Source organism: Nerophis lumbriciformis, linkage group LG28 (genome assembly GCF_033978685.3).
Source record: "Nerophis lumbriciformis linkage group LG28, RoL_Nlum_v2.1, whole genome shotgun sequence".
NCBI classification, from domain to species: Eukaryota; Metazoa; Chordata; class Actinopteri; order Syngnathiformes; family Syngnathidae; genus Nerophis; species Nerophis lumbriciformis.
In genome coordinates, this window is record NC_084575.2 from 15,677,451 (window position 1) to 15,699,608 (window position 22,158).

General features: G+C 38.3%; 1 protein-coding gene across 6 annotated transcripts in view; it reads left to right on the plus strand.

Annotated features, from left to right (window-relative positions):
- The first annotated feature begins 8,012 nt into the window (after positions 1–8,012).
- The window catches only part of LOC133570898 (LIM domain and actin-binding protein 1-like), a 30,856-nt gene continuing 16,710 nt past the window's right edge, over positions 8,013–22,158 (plus strand). The window contains exons 1-4 of one of the 6 annotated variants that reach the window (XM_061923709.1): positions 8,080–8,141; positions 10,422–10,497; positions 10,581–10,722; positions 11,180–11,225. In XM_061923709.1, coding sequence (XP_061779693.1) covers positions 10,601–10,722; positions 11,180–11,225 — 168 coding nt within the window. In that variant the 5' untranslated portion in view covers positions 8,080–8,141; positions 10,422–10,497; positions 10,581–10,600. Of the gene's footprint in view, positions 8,142–9,253; positions 9,275–10,421; positions 10,498–10,580; positions 10,723–11,179; positions 11,226–16,603; positions 16,739–17,340; positions 17,526–22,158 lie in introns of those variants that run through there. The other 5 variants (XM_061923710.1, XM_061923708.1, XM_061923707.1 and 2 more) reach the window with 5 other exon arrangements.

Here is a 22,158-nt window from a genome sequence, read left to right on the forward strand (position 1 = left end):
GGTTGGGGCGGGGGGGGTTTAGGTTTGGTTGATATCAGCACTTCGGTCATCAACAATTGCATCATCAGAGAAATGGACATTGAAACAGTGTAGGTCTGACTTCGTAGGATATGTACAGCGAGCAGTGAAATGACCATAACTCCTCCTCTGTTGAACATATGGATAAAGTAAGAACATGATTTGGCGGCTTTCTGTGACTCTTTTTGCGACGTAACTCAAATATTCCTATTTTCTACCGTTTGTCCCTTTCGGGGTTGCGGGGGGTGCTGGAGCCTATCCCAGCTGCATTCGGGCGGAAGGCGTAGTACACCCTGGACAAGTCGCCACCTCATCGCAGGGCCAACACAGATAAACAGACAACATTCACATTCACATTCACACACGACTAGGGCAAATTTTAGTGTTGCCAATCAACCTATCCCCAGGTGCATGTTTTTGGAGGTAGGAGGAAGCCGGAGTACCCGGAGGGAACCCACGCAGTCACGGGGAGAACATGCAAACTTAAAGTTAAAAGTTAAAGTACCAATGATTGTCACACACACACACACTAGGTGTGGTGAAATTTGTCCTCTGCATTTGATCCATCCCCTTGTTCACCCCCTGGGAGGTGAGGGGAGCAGTGGGTGCCATGCCCGAGAATCATTTTTGGTGATTTAACCCCCAACTCCAACCCTTGATGCTGAGTGCCAAGCAGTGAGGTAATGGGTCCCATTTTTACAGTCTTTGGTATGACTCGGCCGGGGTTTGAACTCACAACCTACCAATCTCAGGGCGGACACTCTAACCACTAGGCCACTGAGTAGGTGTATATGTATGTATATGTATATGTATATATATATATATATATATATATATATATATATATATATATATATATATATATATATATATATATATATATATATATATATATATATGTATATATATATATATATATATATATATATATATATATATATATATATATATATACATATATACACATACATACATATACACCTACTCAGTGGCCTAGTGGTTATATATATTTATATATATATATATATATATATATATATATTTATATATATATATATATATATATATATATATATATATATATATATATATATATATATATATATATATATATATATATATATATATATATATATATATATATACATATATACACATACATACATATACACCTACTCAGTGGCCTAGTGGTTAGAGTGTCCGCCCTGAGATTGGACTGGACGGTAAATAATAAACAGTTTCTCTTTCAAGCATATTTACCGTCCAGACCTGTCATCCCTCAACAAGCGCAGCGAAATTGTAACAACATGCCGCCATAGACGGAAACACCTCCTAGGTAACACATGAGCCAATCACCACGCCCCTAGGCCAGCCTGTACCCACCCACTCTGTGCCCTATATAAACCATGGTATGTGAATGCTCCCATTAAAATCTCCTGATGATTGAGGGTACCCCCCCTCATGAAACAGGCCTGTAGAGATGAAATAGTCTTGTGATTTATTTTCCCACACATACATATATTGCGCTCTACTACGGTATCGAGCACTATTTTTTGGATAACCTTATTAAGACATATATATATATATATATATATATATATATATATATATATATATATATATATATATATATATATATATATATATATATATATATATATATATTAGGGCTGTCAAAATTCACAAATTAACTCATGTGATTAATCACAAAAAAAATATCAAATTAATCATTCAATTTATTTTGACCGTACAATCTCTTTTACCTTCTCACTAATCAAAGTTTATTTGTAAAGCCCTTAATCACAAATGCGTCAAAGGGCTGCACAAACCCCAACGATCAGGGCAAGAAAAAACTCAACCCAATGAGACAACAACAAACCTTGGAAGGCACCGCAGATTGGGGTCGAGAGGAAATGTTTAATACTGCTAGAGTCCAGTCCATCGGGAGGCCAGCCGGGGATCCTCTTGTATATATCATCAATTGATGCACAGAGGAGTGGTCCATCCCAAGTTCCAACTTAGAACAGCTAGTGCCTTCTCTGTGGAAACTGATCCATGGCCACCTTATAACCTCTCCACGCAGGAGAGGGGGGCAGAGCAGAAAAGAGAGACGGCAGATCAACTGGTCTGAAAAGGGATCTAATCAAAGGCTAGGGTGTATAAATGAGTTTAAAGATGGGACTTAAATGCTTTTACTGAGGTAGCATCTCTAACTGTTACCAGGAGGGCATTCCAGAGTACTGGAGCCCGAATAGAAAACGCTCTTTGGCCAGCAGACTTTTTTTGGTCTCTGGGAATCACTAATAAACCGGAGTTCTTAGAACGCAGATTTCTGACCAGGACATATGGTACAATACAATCAGCAAGATAGGATCAGAGCCGGCCCAAGGCATAAGCGTACTAAGCGCTTGCTTAGGGCCCCGCAGCCACCCCAAAAGCAATTAACAAAAAATTCTTATTTTTTATTTTTTGCATGTACTAGTCTGACTGATGATTTCTAAATGATCAAAGATATATTATTGTACAAAAACACAATTTTAGGTCAACAGAGTGCTGCTGCTGATCTAGGCCTAGTGATGCTTCCTGCCTCTCTTTTAATGTAAAGCTGCCTCTGCTGCACCTGTGACGTTTGCCGCCTGCCGTGCAATGCCAGTGCGCACTGGGCATCAAAAGCGCAGATAGAGGCAAAACAATGTCACAAAAAAGGACATATCCTTCAGGTGCAGAAAAAAGGAAGAAGAAGAAAGTGGAAGAGGAGAAAAAATGCCATGATATGTTTGCATGACTTGGCAATAAAAAGTTTATCAAAGAGATTTGTAGCTGTAATTAGCTTTAGCTAGGTGACGTTAGCTAGCTAGCGCGGTGCTAGCAATATGTTTTTAGCATCAGGTTACTGGTGAGATATGTTGTTTGCACAAATTGTTTGCAGCAGAGCACGGTAATTTATGTGAGTAAAATAAACATAATTTTTTACATCAACTCATAAGTTATGTGAAACTTCCCCAGGAGAATGGTTAAAATACTTTGGAGGCACAGAATCAGCCCAGAGCCAGTCCACATCCTCAGGCTCAACTTTTCCTCACCTGAATCAGGTGAGGAAAAGACTGTCACCATACAGTATACATTTAATTTCTTAGTATAAACATTACACCTGAAGGGAAATTAATATAGTCAAAGTATCTCATTAATATGTGTGCCTATATGTATGTATGTATGTATTTCATCTTAGGTCCATCTCCATCCTCTACAGTGCTCTCTCACACACCTCCATCCTCTGTGCCCACTGTCCCCTCCATGTCTGAAACCACAGCTGATTTATCTAGTAAGTTAACTGCAAAACACCCTTTATAATTGCTCATTGTACTGCAGAACATTCTGAGATTAATAATTATGTCCAACAGTGCAATTTAATGACCTTATAGGTCCTTCTTTTTTAGTCATTGTCTTTCTTTGGTCACTTCCTCAGCAACTTCCACCACAACGTCCCCTTCACACCATGGACCATCATCAGCTCCGCCAGTTGACCCAGTTGTGTGGCCTTCTTTCCTCTCAGATTCAGACAGGACTGAGCAGGTGATCAGAGGACCACTGTCTATTAAGGAGACCTTTTCATTCCCCAAACGGCATAATGGCCGAAGTTTTCATTATCATTATACCTACAGACAGCTAGTCAATGGGGAAAAAGTCAAGCGTAGCTGGCTGACTTATTCAAGAAGTAAAGATGCAGTCTATTGCTTTTGCCGCAAATTATTTTCCAAAAAGTCCTTAAAACTGGCAGCCGAGGGACAGCGGGATTGGGTCAACATAGGTACACTGCTGAAACAGCATGAATACAGTGAAGATCATTGTAGCAACATGGTGAAATGGAAGGAATTTGCCTTGCGTCTTTCAAAGGGGAAAACTATTGATGAATTTAACTTCAGTAGACTGCGCTCTCTTTGTACAAAGTAAACATTAAATATGAACAATTAACTAAAAATATAAACTAGTAATTAAAGACTAATATGTACAAGACTGATGAGACAAGATGACACTTTTACTGTAAATACAAAGCTTTATCACTTGGACTGTTCAACCCCAGGCCACTCTTGTAGCTGAATGTTTTCTACATTTTAAAATTAGGAACCATATGTGGCACTCTGGACATCATTCGTTCATTCATTGGTATTATTTATGTTCTTAACTGGGCCACCCTCATATCTTTATAAATGACATGTCATTTGTAAAGACATGCCAGGCTGACAATAGGATAATGTAAACAACACTGCCAGAGCCGCAATGAGTTTATAGTAGGTGTGTGAATGATCAACAATCAATATTATTGGCAGAAATAGAGGGCCCCAAAATCAAATTTTGCTTAGGGCCCCATGGAGGCTTGGGCCGGCACTGGATAGGATGGAGCTAGACCGTGTAGTATTTTATACGAAAGTAGTAAAACCTTAAAGTTGCATCTTAAGTGCACAGGAAGCCAGTGCAGGTGAGCCAGTATAGGCATTGTATGATCAAACTTTCTTGTTCTTGTCAAAAGTCTAGCAGCCGTATTTTGTACCAACTGTAATCTTTTAATGCTAGACATAGGGAGACCCGAAAATAATACGTTACAGTAACCGAGATGAGACGTAACTAACTTATGAATAATGATCTCAGCGTAGGTGGTGGACAAAATGGGACGAATTTTAGCGATATTTCGGAGATGAAAGAAGGCTGCTCTAGTAACACTCTTAATGTGTGACTCAAATGAGAGAGTTGGGTCAAAGATAATACAGAGATTCTTTACCGCGTCACTTTGTGTAATTGTTTTGTTGTCAAATGTTAAGGTGGTATTACTTATCCGCTATATACAGTCAGTGATCAGATCAATGCATACGTCAGTACAAAAATGAGTGAGTAGACTCTGACCGATGGGCTCGCTGGCAAATTTCATTACAAAATACAGCCTGAAATAATTTTAGGTAAAACTGTTACTAAGTTTTGTGCAAATAAATGACAACGTTCCTGTATGACTGAAAATTGTGAAAGTCAAATTGCATTGCTATAAAGATATTGGGGTCTTTTCTTAAGCACATTTTTATTATGAAAGTGAGTAATCACATATATAGTATACATACATACATATAAAGTGTATATACTTTATATGTACATGTATGCATGTATATATACTTTAAATGTATATGTATATATATATATATATACAGTACAGGCCAAAAGTTTGGACACACCTTCTCGTTCAATGCGTTTTCTTTATTTTCATGAGTATTTTCATTGTAGATTGTCACTGAAGGCATCAGAACTATGAATGAACACAAACAAAAAAAGGTGAAATGAACGAAAACAGGTTTTGTATTCTAGTTTCTTCAAAATAGCCACCCTTTGCTCTGATTACTTTTTCGCACACTCTTGGCATTCTCTCGATGAGCTTCAAGAGGTAGTCAACTGAAATGGTTTTCACTTCACAGGTGTGCTTGAAACTCATCGAGAGAATGCCAAGAGTGTGCAAAGCAGTAATCAGAGCAAAGGGTGGCTATTTTGAAGAAACTAGAATATAAAACATGTTTTCAGTTATTTCACTTTTTTTTAAAGTACATAACTCTACATGTGTTCATTCATAGTTTTGATGCCTTCAGTGACAATCTACAATGTAAATAGTCATGAAAATAAAGAAAATGCATTGAATGAGGAGGTGTGTCCAAAATGTTGGCCCGTACTGTATATACTGTACATATACATACATACATACATACATATATATATATATATATATATATATATATATATATATATATATATATATATATATATATATATATATATACACTATATTGCCAAAAGTATTTGGTCACCTGCCTTTACTCACATATGAACTTGAAGTGCCACCCCATGGATTGCCCAAAATGTTTTGGTATCCTGGAGCATTCAAAGTTCCTTTCACTGGAACTAAGGGGCCAAGCCCAACTCTTGAAAAACCAGTACCACACCATAAATCCTCCTCCACCAAATTTCACACTCGGCACAATGCAGTCCGAAATGTAGCGTTCTCCTGGCAACCTCCAAACCCAGACTGGTCCATCAGATTGCCAGATGGAAAAGCGTGACTCATCAGTCCAGAGAAGGCGTCTCCACTGCTCTAGAGTCTAGTGGCGATGTGCTTTACACCACTGCATCCCACACTTTGCATTGATGATGTATGGCTTAGATGCAGCTGCTCGGCCATGGAAACCCATTCCATGAAGCTCTTGGCGTACTGTTCGTGGGCTAATTGAAGGTCACATGACGTTTGGAGCTCTGTAGCAACTGACTGTGCAGAAAGTCTTAGGACTATGCGCTTCAGCATCCGCCGACCCCTCTCTGTCAGTTTACGTGGCCTACCACTTGGTGGCTGACTTGCCACTCTTCACTTTTCTTATAATAAAGTTGACTTTGGAATATTTAGGAGCAAGGAAATTTCACGACTGGATTTGTTGCACAGGTGGCATGCTATGACAGTTCCACGCTGGAAATCACTGAGAGCGGCCCATTCTTTCAGAAATGTTTGTAGAAACAGTCCCCATGCCTGAGTGCTTGATTTTATACACCGGGCCAAGTGATTAGGACACCTGATTCTCCTTATTTGGATGGGTGGCCAAATACTTTTGGCATTATAGTATATATATATATATATATATATATGTAAGTATATATATATATATATATATATATATATATATATATATATATATATATATGTATATATGTGAGTATATATAGATATATGTGTGTGAGTATACAAATATATACATATATATATATATATATATATATATATATATATATATATGCACACTCAAGTATGGAGGAGCATAGCTGATGACGTCAGAGCAACATGATTGAGTGCTTGATCGCGCTGCGTTTAGGGCTGCTGGGAAATCGGAACATTTTGAGCTTACTGACTGTGAAGGCCTCTCCCTTAAGTGTTTCATTCTAAAGCAGGGGTTATTTATTGGGGTTCCATGGAGGTAATGCATGGTTTATGAGACTTTTTTGAAATACATTTTATACATCCCTTGCAATTTTTCCACAAATGTATATGCCTTCAAAATAGACATTAACACGATTAATTCACCTGGCTCTACGACAAGAACGACCCGCCCCTATGATGCTGTGCCAATCAATCACATAATCAAAACTGTATCGTTTTGCAACAGGACAAAAAAAGAAGCTCCCAGGCAGATACCTTCAGGACAAGTTTCATTTAAAGGTGACCTTGGCCTGGAAAACACCTGTTCCAAGGTCCATGTTTAAAAAAAAAACATAGCTGAAAACACCATTTACTTGCATTTGTATTGTTTGTCAATATAAAACACAAAACAAAATCATCAGTCATCACAGTGTCTCAGTGTTATTTTAGAAGTACAGTACACAAAAAACAATCAAAATGGCTGACCAACGATGACGTTTAAGAAGAACGACACTCTGAGCTAGTCATGCCCAACAATCTATGACACAAACGAGTCTTCCATTCCAATTGTTGCTCTCCTTGTATATACATTAACGTTATTCCGCTTCTGCATTTCGTTTACAGAATAAAATAAGTTTACCGTGTGGGTACAAACAACAAAAGCCAGCCAGCCAGGTACAAGTAACGTAAGACTGAAGGTCATTGGTGCAGAAAGTCACATGACGAGGGACTTCTATTTGACTCCGCCCCCTTCAGGCCTTGCTGGGAGTGCGTTGCCAGGGTGGATGTTTATCGATGATCAATTCTACTATGAATACAAATAAAATGCACTAAACAACCCTCTGATAAACGGCCTGCTCAAAAACACATAATTGGATAATTAGATACTCCTGGACATTTCATTGAGATGCAATTCGGGATTGAATAAAAACAACACTGTCACAGAGGTATTAATTAAACAACACGTTTATCATTGGCATTTATTGTTTTCATACTTCCTTTAACTACAACAGAGGGACAGAAAACGAAATACATTTTTTTTTATTGCTAACGAATCTTACGAATCATTTACCTGAGCAAAGAGCAGGACGATATGAAAGCATCATTGACATCTGGCAACCAGGCACCAGGCGGCAGCTAGTGTCAGGTGTCTCCGAGTTTCCTCAATAATCCACGGAAGTTCATACAGGTAAGACAACTCTTGGAGCTACGCCATAAAAAAACATACCAAATTAATACTTTGTAATCAAATTTGTGCTTAAATAGTTATATACTATTGTAAATGTATTAGTGTTTGTGTGCTAGCTTTTGCGGTGGTGCTCACGACAAACCAGCGCGCCTGCTTCGTTGAAGCTGAGCTCAGAAATTAATGATCAAATTTAGTAGTTTGTGGATTAACATGACATTTTAAACTTTTTCAACTGTTTGTCGTCACTTTTTCTATCCAACCACTTTGTCATGCACCTGTAAATTATGTATTAGTTATATATATATATATATATATATATATATATATATATATATATATATATATATATATATATATATATATATACACACACACATACACATATATACATACACATATATACACTTATATATATATATATATACACACACACATACACATATATACATACACATATATACACTTATATATATATATATATATACACACACACATACACATATATACACTTATATATATATATATGTGTGTGTGTGTGTGTGTGTGTGTGTGTGTGTGTGTGTGTGTGTGTGTGTGTGTGTGTGTGTGTGTGTGTGTGCGTGCGTGCGTGCGTGAAAGGTTTGGTTAATCCAAGCAGGCTTCTCCAGTTCTACCCAAATGTCTTCAAGCCAACCTTTCAATATACTTTCCATTGTTTTCTAATCTTGAGCTTCACTGTTACACATTAAAGAGTGCACATTCCTTATGGACTCACTCTGGATCTGCATTTAAAAGTGGTGTGGTTTGTATTAATGTAATGTGATATAAAGTATGTTTTTTCTTAAATAATGCAATGTCATAAGAGTTGAATGTCACCATATTAATTTTGTCATCCAAAAAAGAACTGAGGCTTCCCAGTGGCGAGCACTCCCTTTTTGATGCGTCATAAACTGTGATCATAATGACTTCACACAAGGTCCATTGTGTGGACACGCCCCATCTTCTCATTTCTTTTTATAATTTCAGTTATTCTAACAGGAAACAAAAAACCTAATTTATCCTGCTATCATTTTTGGATTGCTTGTGGCTCAATACAACAACCCAGTGACTTCACCCCTGCAATGTCCTGATGACATGTTACAATTCGAACACAGGTGATCTATATTTACACACTTAATAAAAACAATTAGGTGTGTCAGTGGACAGTGAGTGTAAAATCATAGTATGTTCATTCACATTGGCAAGAGTGCAAGCGAGATAAATGTTTGTTTAAATTCGTAAGTCCAAAGTCCACACAGTAGGTCGACATCTTAATGATTATGTAAGCGAGCCCGAATGAGACAATCAGTGCCTGGCGGTGGATATTGCACACAAGCGATAAAACACTTATACCGCTTTGCTTTGTTTACATAGGATTTAACATGACTGGCGAATTGCCACTCCCTATATCGGAACCTCAATGGCAGAAGAACAGTGTTCAAACTTTGAATTGTTAATAGTAAGACATTTTTTACATTAGGAAATAATGACAACATAAAACCTTTAGTAACTTTACAGTCAAGTCACATTTGTACATTCCTCACTGTCATGTAAGTGTAAGAAGAAGGTAACCACTCAGTAATGAGAACATTCATACCCGCCTGTTGACGATGACACACAAGAAGTGCAAACAAAAGGGAAGTTTCGTTATTCTTTTTTTCATGAGTGTCATGGTAGCTATATATATATATCAGCCTGGGCCGAGATGCAACAACAAAGTCTTCATAAACGTCAATTTTGTGGTCCTGTTCTTTTTCTTTTATTATTGTACTTGCACAGTCAAGAAAGAAAAGAAAAAAAGACAACACACATTCAGAGTTAATGCTCTTGATATTTAAAATTGTACATCCTTCAGGGCCTTCTATTTTTGAGATTCCACTGTTGTTGTGTGGTAGAGATTCGATCACTAAAGCATCCACATGCTGTCTTTTCTTGGTATAAAGTGTGTTACGGAGTGCAGCTAGAAGATCATCCAATTAAAAAAACACAATTTCACAACCCAACATCCATTTGATACAGTTTTAGAGAGACATTTCTTGTAAATGATGATTTGTAGGGCGCCATGTGAACACCAGCAGTGGGATTTCTTGCCAGAACCACTCTACTAAACACAGAAAAGGTAATGGAGGGTTATATTATGGCCTGGTCAGACTAAAGCTAAATAGAAACAGTGTTTTGAGCCCCGCGGTTCTGAGTTATCCACAGAGTACATGCACCAATCTTCCAAAAATAACAGCTTAGATGTTTGTTGTTTTTTTCCAGCATGCAATCAAGTCGGCACCGGAGTGCAAGTTAGAACTCGTACAATTACAGAACGCAATATTCAAAATAACACTCGGTAAGCCTGTTCCGAGTTCTGCAGCACAAAACCACTGCAAAAATGTTGTAGTGACGTGCTCTGACTGTGTTTTTGTTCCGTAGGAATTGAGGAAGCTGCAACCATGGAACCCTCTCCGTTCACTCGACAGACGTGGGAGTCGCAGTCGTTGCGTGTCACTGCGAAGGAGTTGTCACTGGTCAGTCAGCGAGGGAGGAACAACGCCATTGCCGAGCGCTTCTCCAAGTGAGTCAAAAGAATTCTTGCACAAAATAAAATGACTTCTGCAAACTCTAATATGAAGAATCAGGCTTGAGGAACATGTCTAAGTGTGATATGAATGTAAGTACCACAAATGGTTAATTCATAAGCCCATTCATTTCTGTGACTAAATGATAGTTTAAAATAATGTGTATTGAGCTAAGGCTAACAAAAATCTCTTATTATTTAGGTTAGTTATGTGCATTGCAATACCTAGTGGAATATTATTATATTGTTATGTCATTATGTGTTACTGATATAGATAGATGAACAAACATTTTTGTAGTAAATTCATACTTTTCCAACCACTAGTAAAGTAATATTGGATAGTGTCACTTAATGATCTCCCACAACACATTAATGTAACGCGGCACAGGGGTTGGGATTCGTTGTTTTAGATAACGTCCGCTCATGTTTGTGTTGTTTCTGCCTTTTTGTTAAGGTACCAGAGAGCTGCCGATGAGGTAAATTCAGAGAAGAAAAAAAGGGTAAGTACTGCAACACTTCAACAAAATGCTACTCCACCTATTGAACTTTAATTAATCCATTTCACAAGGTCAACCTCTAATTAAAAAAAAAAAATCTAAAATATAACAAGTCAGTTCCAGTAAAAGCTGTATTTGCTGTATGACTATTGTTGTAAGTACAAATACTAGCATAGGAGTGAAAATGTTATGTACGTTATTGGCTTGATCTTTTTTTTATTATTATTATTGTCAACTTGGGTCACCCATTTTTGTACTTAGTAGTCTGGACAGTGAAGCATGGCCAATTTCTAAATGAGAACAGACAAACTCTGTGTTGTGTTCAACTTAGGGACCAGAGGCTACTTCGTTGGTCTGCAACCCAGTCTTTCTAATAACCAGCATTGTTGTACTGAGCAACCTGGGCAGTGGTGTAGGAAATATGTTCTTACACCACGCGTCTAATTCTGGTTCATCAATATATTTTTAAAGTTTGCGGTGGCAGTAAAAAAAGAAAACAGTTGTAACAAAGTATTTTCTATATATTTAATTATTTGTCGTGGCCTGCCACAAATAAATTGGGACCGCCACTAATATATTTACATGTTTTCCCAAGCTCATAGACACATTATACAGGGGTCGTACGGTCTTGAAAAACCTGGAAAAGTTATGCATTTATAAAATGCAATTTCCAGGCCCTGGAAAAGTTATGGAAAATACAATATTTTTTGGAAATTGTGGAAAAGTCTTGGGAATATATATTTAAGATTTATCAATCCAAAAAAAATTGGTGTGTCTTTATGAAATATAAATTGTATGGACTGTCATGATATTTTGGTGGTGTGAAAAATGTATTTAGTCTATACTGTGTGTGTATGCGGCATGCAAGCGCCTATGAACTGCAGACACATCCACTAGCTAGTTACTTCTGCTAGCGAACTGACAATGCTGAAAAAATGCCAGCGAAGTATATCTTATGTTTTCGGACAGCCGGATCGTAGCATTGTGTACCTGTGGTAAGAACAAGTGTGCCTATGTGGTTTTAGGCTCAGAATCTTACTCAGAGGTGGTCCTGGCTAGATATACGCATTGGGCGAAACAACTACCCTATAGAGCATGACATACAACGGTGGCGACTGTTGAAGTATCTGACTTGTCATATTGGCCAGTGGGTGCTCTCGGTCCAAAATACACTATATTGCCAAAAGTATTTGGCTACTCATCCAAATGATCAGAATCAGGTGTCCTAATCACAGGTGTATAAAATCAAGCACTTAGGCATGGAGACTGTTTCTACAAACATTAGTGAAAGAATGGGCCTCTCTCAGGAAGTCAGTGATTTCCAGCGTAGAATTGTCACAGGATACCACCTGTGCAACAAATCCAGTCGTGAAATTTCCTCGCTCCTAAATATTCCAAAGTCAACTGTCTGCTTTTATATAAGAAAATGGAAGAGTTTGGGAACAACAGAAACTCAGCCACAAAGTGGTAGGCCACGTAAACTGACAGAGGGGTCAGCGGTTGCTGAAGCGCATAGTGCAAAGAGGTCGCCGACGTTCTGCACATTCAGTTGCTACAGAGCTCCAAACTCCATGTGACCTTCCAATTAACCCACGTACAGTACACAGAGAGCTTAATGAGAGCTGCATCTAAGCCATGCATCACCAAGTCTAATGCAAAGCGTCGGATCCAGTGGTGTAAAGCACTTCGCCACTGGACTCTAGAGCAGTGGAGACACGTTCTCTGGAGTGATGAATCACGCTTTTCCATCTGGCAATCTGATTGAAGAGTCTGAATTTGGAGGTTGCCAGGAAAACGGTACATTTCGGACTACATTGTGAAATTTGGTGGAGGGGGAGTTATGGTGTGGGGTTGTTTTTCAGGAGTTGGGCTTGGCCCCTTAGTTCCAGTGAAAGGAACGTTGAATGCTCAATGATACCAAAACATTTTGGACAATCCATGAAATGGCACTTCAAGTTCATATGTGAGTAAAGGCAGGTGGCCAAAACATTTTGGACAATTCCATGCTCCCAACCTTGTGGGAACAGTTTGGAGCGGGCCATTTTCTCTTCCAACATGACTGCACCAGTGCACAAAGCAAGGTCCATTGGGACATGACACCTTTGGGATGAATTAGAACGGAGACTGAGAGCCAGGCCTTCTCGACCAACATCATGATATGTGTGACTTCACCAATGCGCTTTTGGAAGAATGGTCGAAAATTTCTATAAACACACTCCGCAACCTTGTGGACAGCTTTCCCAGAAGAGTTGAAGCTGTAATAGCTGCAAAAGGTGGACCAACATGATATTGAACCCTATAGGTTATGAATGGGATGGCACTTCAAGTTCATATGTGAATTAAGGCAGGTGGCCAAATACTTTTGGCAATATAGTGTATTTCAGAAGTGCCCCTGAATGTACAGTTGAGATAAAATACATAAGTTAGATTCCATTTGCATCAATTACTCAATAAAAATGACCATAATGCTAATTTTATTAACATTTAACATCCTATTAATTAAGCTTAACACACTACAAATTATTTAAAAGCTATATCACATGTTGCTTATAAAATGCCATGTCAATGTATATTAGAAGTTATTTAACTTGGCATTTAGCAAAACAAAATTCCACAGTCAGGACGTTTGTGTGAACTTCCACAAATTGCACGTGTTGTGTTGCAAACGCAAACTAGACTCGTTTGCCTATGGGTGACGTTAGTTGCAAGACATGATGCCGTCATTCTTAAAGTTGCTTGCTCACCAAAACTACAAACCAAATACAGTCGTCTTCTGTGGCTAATAGCAACATATTAGCGAGAGGATAATTAATAGCCTATAGCCTACTATCACTCACGCCACTCATGGAAATCTGCATACCTTTATCTTGTGACTGTTTCTCATCTTCTTCTTTTCTCCTTTTTCTAAACTGGACACTTGATGCCATTTTTGGTCTTTTACTTTGATCCATGATGACGATGAAGACTCAACATTAAATTTTTCATTACATTTTGCCAACAACGCCCATTCGCCCGTCAATCAACCGGAGTCATGTGAGTCACGTCGATGACTGCACAGACTTTTTTTTCTCCTTCATTTTTCACATAACCCATTTATTTACATGTAGGTATATGGGTCTATTTTAATTTTAGGAATTTAATATGATTTATTTGGAAGTAGTTTGTGTTGTGTGACCTCACTGGCCTGGGATCAGTCTATCCCTTGTGCGCCTTGCCTCTCCTGACACACACAATTTGTATCACTCTCAGCAGCAAGTTGAGGTGTCAGTAGTCGTTTTTATGCAGAGCACTAAGCTCCCGATTTGCCCGTCCTTTTGGCAGCTTAGTCATCGTTTTTATATAGAAGGTGGAAAATTGGGGGTCTGTTTTTTCCTCTTCGGAGGTTACACTTATTTCCGCCTCGAGTTCTGTATAAAGTCGAGGCGTAAATGTGCCGGCCCGTGGGTTAGATGGGCAGGGGTGGTATTGGCCTCCACCAGAAGCGTAATTTGGAAAAGGAGGAATATTACGCCTCCGTTTTCAGGCCAGCAAATTGCCGCATTTACTCTGGAGAAAATGTGCCCGCTTCTTTCTATAAAAGGGCCACTAATACAAATGAGCGGTGGTAGTCTGGAAAACTGTCAGTTTTTTCTGGGGGTTGCCCACTTTCCTACACATTTTTACAGCATTGGAAAACATTAGTAAAACGGAGGCTTCCCAGAGGGTGACATTACTGGAAATTACTGGCTTACAATGGCCAAAGGTATAGATGTGTGTCCAAGTTAAAGGAAACGGCAGGCTGTCTTCTTGTAGTGGATATATTACAATCTTTGCAAGCTGGGTAACGTTTGCTGTGGTCTATAACAGCACAGAAACAACTATCAGAAATGCAGCCAATATTATATACAGATAATGTGTCATGAGACATGCAAATATAAATTAAATACACAGAGGACATAAATAAAGGAAATTATATAAACTCAAATAAACGAGACATAGTGGTTCAATATTTATACAGCTAGCCTAAATAGCATGTTAGCATCGATTAGCTTGCAGTCATGCAGTGACCAAATATGCCTGATTAGCACTCCAACAAGTCAATAACATCAACAAAGCTCACCTTTTGTGCATTCATGTACAGCATAAAATGTTTGGTGGACAAAATGAGACCAAGAAGGAGTGGCATAAAACATGTCTTTCTTGGGCAGCGTTGGAGAAAGTTATAGTTGAAAACAAACGGTGAGTTCAAGGACCGCCGAAATTAGTAGGACAAAACGGTGCTCGCCAAATACTTAGGAAGGTTTGTGTCATGTTTGTCAACCTACAGAAACCATATTGAAACAAAAAAAAAAAATGTCCCTTATCTTTTTACATTTTCATACATTTTTGAAAAGGCTCCAGGGAGCCACTCGGGTGGCACTAAAGATGTGGCTCTAGACCCCCGGCCTAAACCACCGCTTGGACTATATGTGATATACCTCATACACCCCTGGTCTACTGGAGAATAAGAAGAAGTAACAGGAGGGATCAGTGTTAGAATCTTTGTTGCTAAATTTAGCGAGTATTCGGAACTCGCTGGATCAGGGGTGCCCAAAGTGGGGACCGGGGGGAAATTATGGTCCGCCGAGTCATTTCAAAGGGTGGCTTACCAGAAATGTAATACTCTTTTTAAAAAAAAATATTTTTACATTTTTTTAACCTCACTCAATCATTGATGAAATGTCCATCAAGGCTAACAAGTTGCCTAACGTGATTATCTCCACTACCTTAAATAATGGCAGTATAAGATTAAACTATTTATTTATTGTGCAGCTGTACGCCTAAAACCGCTGTGTTTGGCCCATGGCCCATTGGCATCTTTTCGCTTTGGCCCTTTGAAGCAAAAAGTTTGGGGAATTCCTGCTGTTGATTATCTTTTTCAAAAAGCGACTTGCAACAAATCTAGTAACTATTCTAATCTTATTGGACACTTCTGAACTCTTACATGAAAGCAGCCAGCACAAGCACAAAAAGAAGCTATGAAAGAAAGTTAGTTTGTATTTCTTAACATATTTGTTTTGCTTTACATGTTTTTTGCTCACTTTTTGTCTCTCGCTTAGCAACCATAACAATGACATGCACATGCATCATGGTCAGTCGTGCAAATCAGGCTTTGCCTTTTGATTTGACTTCATTTTTGTGTGACATCTTAAGCATTTTAAGACTCCCTTGAGAGTTGTCTATAGATGTCTGAGCGGAAACAGAAAGGCTATATTTTCAAATTGTGTAGTTTATTGGTACCATATTCCACATCATGGCATCAACTGGTCTTTGAAAATGCTATTGGTCTCGCTGACCACTCATTGGCCACTTGCTGCAATGGGCAGGCTATCAAACCTATAATCCTTCCTCAGTCAGTGTAATCCCCTTGCAATGGTCTTTGGGGTTGTGACTGCACATTAGGCGCTTTGTCTGAATGAAAGAGCGACTAAACAAGCTCGGACTCGTAATTATTGAAGGATAACTGACCAGCCACTATCATGAAAAAAAAAAGCAAGGTAACGTGGCTGTTTGTTTTTTGCTTTCTTGAAGTTTATGTAGAGAAATACAACTTACTGTATCTGTTCAGTTCACTTGTTCTTAGAATTGCTTAATTTTGTTAACCAAGTAAAAAAAAAACTAACATATAAAGATCTTATGGGTGCAACATTGTTACAACGTTGCGTCCTGAGGTAATTGTGGCTAATTTAAATAAGCAGTGTAAAAAGACCATCTGCCGTTGGGTGGGTGGGTCTGTGTGCACTCAAGTCCTCAACAAACTTCAAGGATACACTGTTGCTAGGGTTTGTTTGAATGGACACCAAAGGTGAAGTTTACACGCCCGTGCCACGTTTTTGTCATGTAAAATCCTTTCATGCAAGTCAGAAAAGACCCTGAAATCCCTTCTTGGTCAAATAAAGTAAAGAAAATTTGCTCAGTTGATTGAAGTGTGACCACCCTTTTACTCAATTCAGTCCAGCTCATTATATACATGCTTTCCTGATGTTTTATTCATCACAAAGCAAAAGCTGCTGTCACAAAGACGAATAAAAGTCATAATAGGTACCTTAATAGTTCAAAGGTGTAAGTTTGTTACAACCAGTGGTTGGCAAGTTATTAGTCAGATATGCAGTACCGTGGTCCACAATGAAGACTATCCTTAACAAATTTAGAAAATATGGCACATCAGGGGCATTACCGACACCGGCAGATCTCTTCAAAATTGGTGTAAAGTCAAGAAGAAATGTGATCAGGGAGGCTGCCAAGAAACCTACTGCAACATTAAAGGAGCTATGCGGATTTTTGGCAAGTATTTTGAAGTTCTATTTGTGTACAACATGCGACACAAAGTTCTTGTTTGTCTTTATATGTGAAGGGTAAAACATGTATTGAATCTTCCTTGTTATGTTAAACCGCCCAAGGTGATGATTTGATATTGTTGACTGTGGTTGCCGTGGAGATGTACTGGTGAAACTGTGGCAGTGTGTCAGTTTAGTGGGATCTAATTATACTACTAGAGCAGGTATGTTACAATCCTTGTCTCTGTGTCTGTATGAGAGTGTACTAGGGCAGTGGTGCCCAACCATCGGTCCGGGGACCGGTACCGGTCCATGACACATTTGCTACCCAGCCGCACAGAAACAATAATTTATAAACTATCGCATTTTCTGCGACTTAAACTTTCGCCTGCACCACTAAATACACCACTACGCTTGTTAATAGATGTATATTACAACTCCTTTGTACATGGGACAATGCAAATTAATGGACATATAAAATAAAAGGCACATTTTTCATGTTCATTCTTTTGCTGTTGCCGTTAAAATAATGCATACATTAAACATGTCCCTGTTGGAAAAAAGGTTGGGGAACCCTGTACTAGGGATTTACCTAAAAAGTAACAAGCTGTAGAAAATGGATTAGAAAGGACAGATTAAAAAAAATAAAAAATATACATATATATATATATATTTTTTAAACTTGGGACTTCCCGCGGGCCAGATTTTGGACGCTGGCGGGCCGTAGTTTGGGGACCCCTGGTTTAAACAGTCTTACGTTTTCAAAAGATAAATGATGACAGTTTTGGAGAGGTTGGGGTGCCATTCCATTTGCAATCTGGGAACGCCTCCAGAATTGAACATCTTAGCGGGTTATGAAAGTGACTGGAGCAAAATTTACAATAAAGTATATCCGATACGTACTATCTGGACTACAAGGAAGTATTTTAAATGTAGATTAAAATAGTTACCCTTTAACTTTTTGAGCTACGCTGCTATTAACCAAGTAAACGATCGCAGCTTTTGTCTTGGACAATGGTAAAACAATGGAGACAGCACAGTATCTTGTGATTAAAGTAACTAACGTAATTACTGAAGTTAAGAAAGTGAGTTAAGTATCTTATTAAATCTCATTTAATGCTTTATTTGATTAGGTTACGCAACTCATTTTTGTAACCCTCCTAACTAGCCATTGCTTGCACATTTGTGACTCAGGCCAGAGACATAAGTAGAATGGGTGATAACTGATATTTTAAACCTTCGTCAGTTTGGCAGATTCCTCTTCCGCGACCCCGAAGGGAATAAGTGGTAGAAAATGGATGGATGGATGTTTTCAAATATTTTATACTCTTAACAGCTGTTGCGGTAATTACCTAACGTCTTGACTACAATGACAATAAATCTACTGTACATGTGCAAATCTTCTTGTGGCTAATAATCATCTTATTAATTGTTGTGATAAAAGCCAGTACTGACATATGCTTTATTTTGAAGCTTACTTTGCTGTGAAAAGGAAGTCACCATGTGCATGTTGTAATGCCATGTGTCCAGACAGTCAATCAATCAATGTTTACTTATATAGCCCTAAATCACGAGTGTCTCAAAGGGCTGCACAAGCCACAACATCAGGGCAAGAAAAAACTCAACCCAAAGGGATGACAATGAGAAACCTTGGAGGGGACCGCAGATGTGGGCTGCTTCTCCAGAGTAGATTCATCTTATTGTCAAGCAGGTCAGTTGGTTAGTGGTTAATCAATTATGTATGTATGTCAGACGACCTTTAATTTTAAATATAGTACAGAGCTACCTTAACTTAAGAGTGTTTTGAGACAGGAGTTGTCTCTTGACTAAATGTTAGCTTTACGTTACAATCAAAAATGTGAGTTATAAGCATCCCCGCCATTAGTTGGCTTAGCAAAATGTCAGTGTACTCCGTAAGATCAGACCAAAACATCTGGTTTTACTGGCTAGCATTAACTTTCAGCTAACACTGAAAGTTACATCACTGCTTGTCTTCATCATATGGAAGCAGAATGAGTAAATCACGCCAGCCAAGGTTGTTAAAATAATATATAAATAGCGGACATTTATCCATGAAAATATGCAGAAGCTGCTGATGGTGTTTTTGACGGAGAAGCAGCTTCAAGGAGATTCCGTACTGTTTTCAAAGATAAATGCTGCACATTATTATTACTTTAAAAAAAATAATTAAATACTGTAGTTAGTAGTACATTCTATTATATTGTTTTTATACATTATTTCTAATCTAAAAGTAGTTATTTCTTTTAAAAGGTGGTTTCATGTTAAAATGCTGCTGTTTTGGGGGGAGCAAGCTTCAATTGATTTAAATTAATTTCAATGGGTGACATTGACTAAGTGTTTTGAGTTAATAGCGTTGACACAGAACCAATTTAGCTTGTAATTGAGGTAGTACTGTAGTTTTAAATGTGTGACAATGACTCCACATACCACACTTTTAGCTGTACATTATTATTACTTTTAAAAAATGTTTAAATACTGTAGTTAGTAGTACATTCTATTGTATAGTTTTTTATGCATTATTTCTAATCTAAAAGTAGTTATTTCTTTTAAAAGGTTGTTTCATGTTAAAATGGTGCTGTTTTGGGGGGAGCAAGCTTCAATTGATTTAAATTAATTTCAATGGGTGACATTGACTGAGTGTTTTGAGTTAATAGCGTTGACTCTGAACCAATTTAGCTTGTAATTGAGGTAGTACTGTAGTTTTAAATTTGTGACAATGACTCCACATACCACACTTTTAGCAACACTCATTTCTATCTGGTTCCATTGCGTTTTTGCATGCAACAGACTGCTGTTGTTCCAAGCACAAAACAATGAGTCATGTCAGACTAAGTTATGCAGTCATTCATTTAAAGCAGTTATGTGAAACCAAGACCAGGTTTTAACGCAGCAGTCTGGCGTTTCTGCCGGTTTGGAATAAAGTGGTTTCTGTAAGTTGCACAGTAAACAAAGAGTTAACTTTCCTTTCTGAATGTGCATTCATTTCCTGCGCTTTAGTTTGCTGGGCTTTCTGCCACTCTTGTCTGGTGTCAAAGGGGTTGGACCATAGTCCTCGGGAGCATATTTAGTCTGGTGGCTAACATCTGGCGGACTTCCACCTCTCATTGATGTGCAGAAGGACAAAGCGGAGGACACTCTCATATCTTCCTGCCTGTTTTGGTTTTACTTCTCGCTGGCTCACCATACCCACAGGTTTATTCTCTTTTCCCTTAAAATTGCATTTTTGCGTTTCTTGAATTTTGGTCTTGCCACATGCTGATTTGTCTTATGAGGTACTTTTGGACTGAAAGTCAGAAATATCATGAAATTGTAGTAAGTAATGTGATGATGGTGTTTAAATGCCTACAAAAGTAGTAGACATTGTTGAGCGCTTATTATGAGTGTGATTTATGACTATGCTCAGATCCTCTTTAACATGTCATTCCTCTTTCACAATTCAGGAAGTTTGCGACGGTCACACAAAGCCTCCTGTTGCTGTTGTGTGAGCAAGCCTCGTTTTTTCTTCTTCTTTTTTTTGCATTAATGGTGAACACAGCCTTCCTCAGTCATTTTTAAGTAAAGGTGAAATTGTTGAATGTCGGGAATGGAATGCGCCGCCGGCATGCTCAACCCTGTTAGCTCTGTCTTGAGAAAGCTGTTGCCTCAAGTTGTCTCAGCAAAGAGGTTGTCAGTATTCCCTAGCTTGTTAAAACAGCTGTCCTTCTAATGTGCCAGTAGTTGAAGGAGTTGGTCGGGCATTTCCTTTTACAGAATATCCCTGCCAAGGTCTTAGCACTGTGTCTTGTTACATGTGGCATTTAACCTTCTAAAAACGCTGATAGTAATGGCTAAACAACACTTATATATCAAAAAACACAGTGGAACCTGTTTATGTTGACTCCTCAATGACTGACCAGAAATGGGCCATTGTTTTACACAGTAAAACAGCTAAAATAGATGCCTCATCTATCGATTAATTGGATAAAACACACTTTATTGCCCTGATGCCTATGTTAGGGAAAATAGTTGTAAAATGTTCTGCTTTCATTCTTTATTTATAATAAATGCACGTCATCATTAATTTGAAAAAAATAATAAAACTTTGCTTTAGCCGCCAAACAAATCATAGCACCCACACACCATTACTCTCGTGCGCTTTTTTACAGCGGCCGTGTGGAAACTGTGTCCGCGTATATCAACTGTATTAGTTACTTTATTAGTTTATTGTTAGCCATTGGAGGAACATTTGTGCATGTACTGTATGAATGTTATTCACTGTAGTCAAGATATAGAACAAAGTTGCCTACAGCTGATATGATTAAAGGTGAACATTATCACAATTTCAGAAGGGTTAAAACCATTAAAAATCAGTTCCCAGTGGCTTATTTTATTTTTCGAAGTTTTTTTCAAAATTTTACTCATCACGCAATATCCCTAAAATAAGCTTCAAAGTGCCTGATTTTTTCCTGTGACGTCACATAGTGATGCCGATACAAACAAACATGGCGGATAGAACAGCAAGGAATAGCGACATTAGCTCGGATTCAGACTCGTATTTCAGCGGCTTAGGCGATTTAACAGATTACGCATGTGTTGAAACGGATGGTTGTAGTGTGGAGGCAGGTAGCGAAAACGAAATT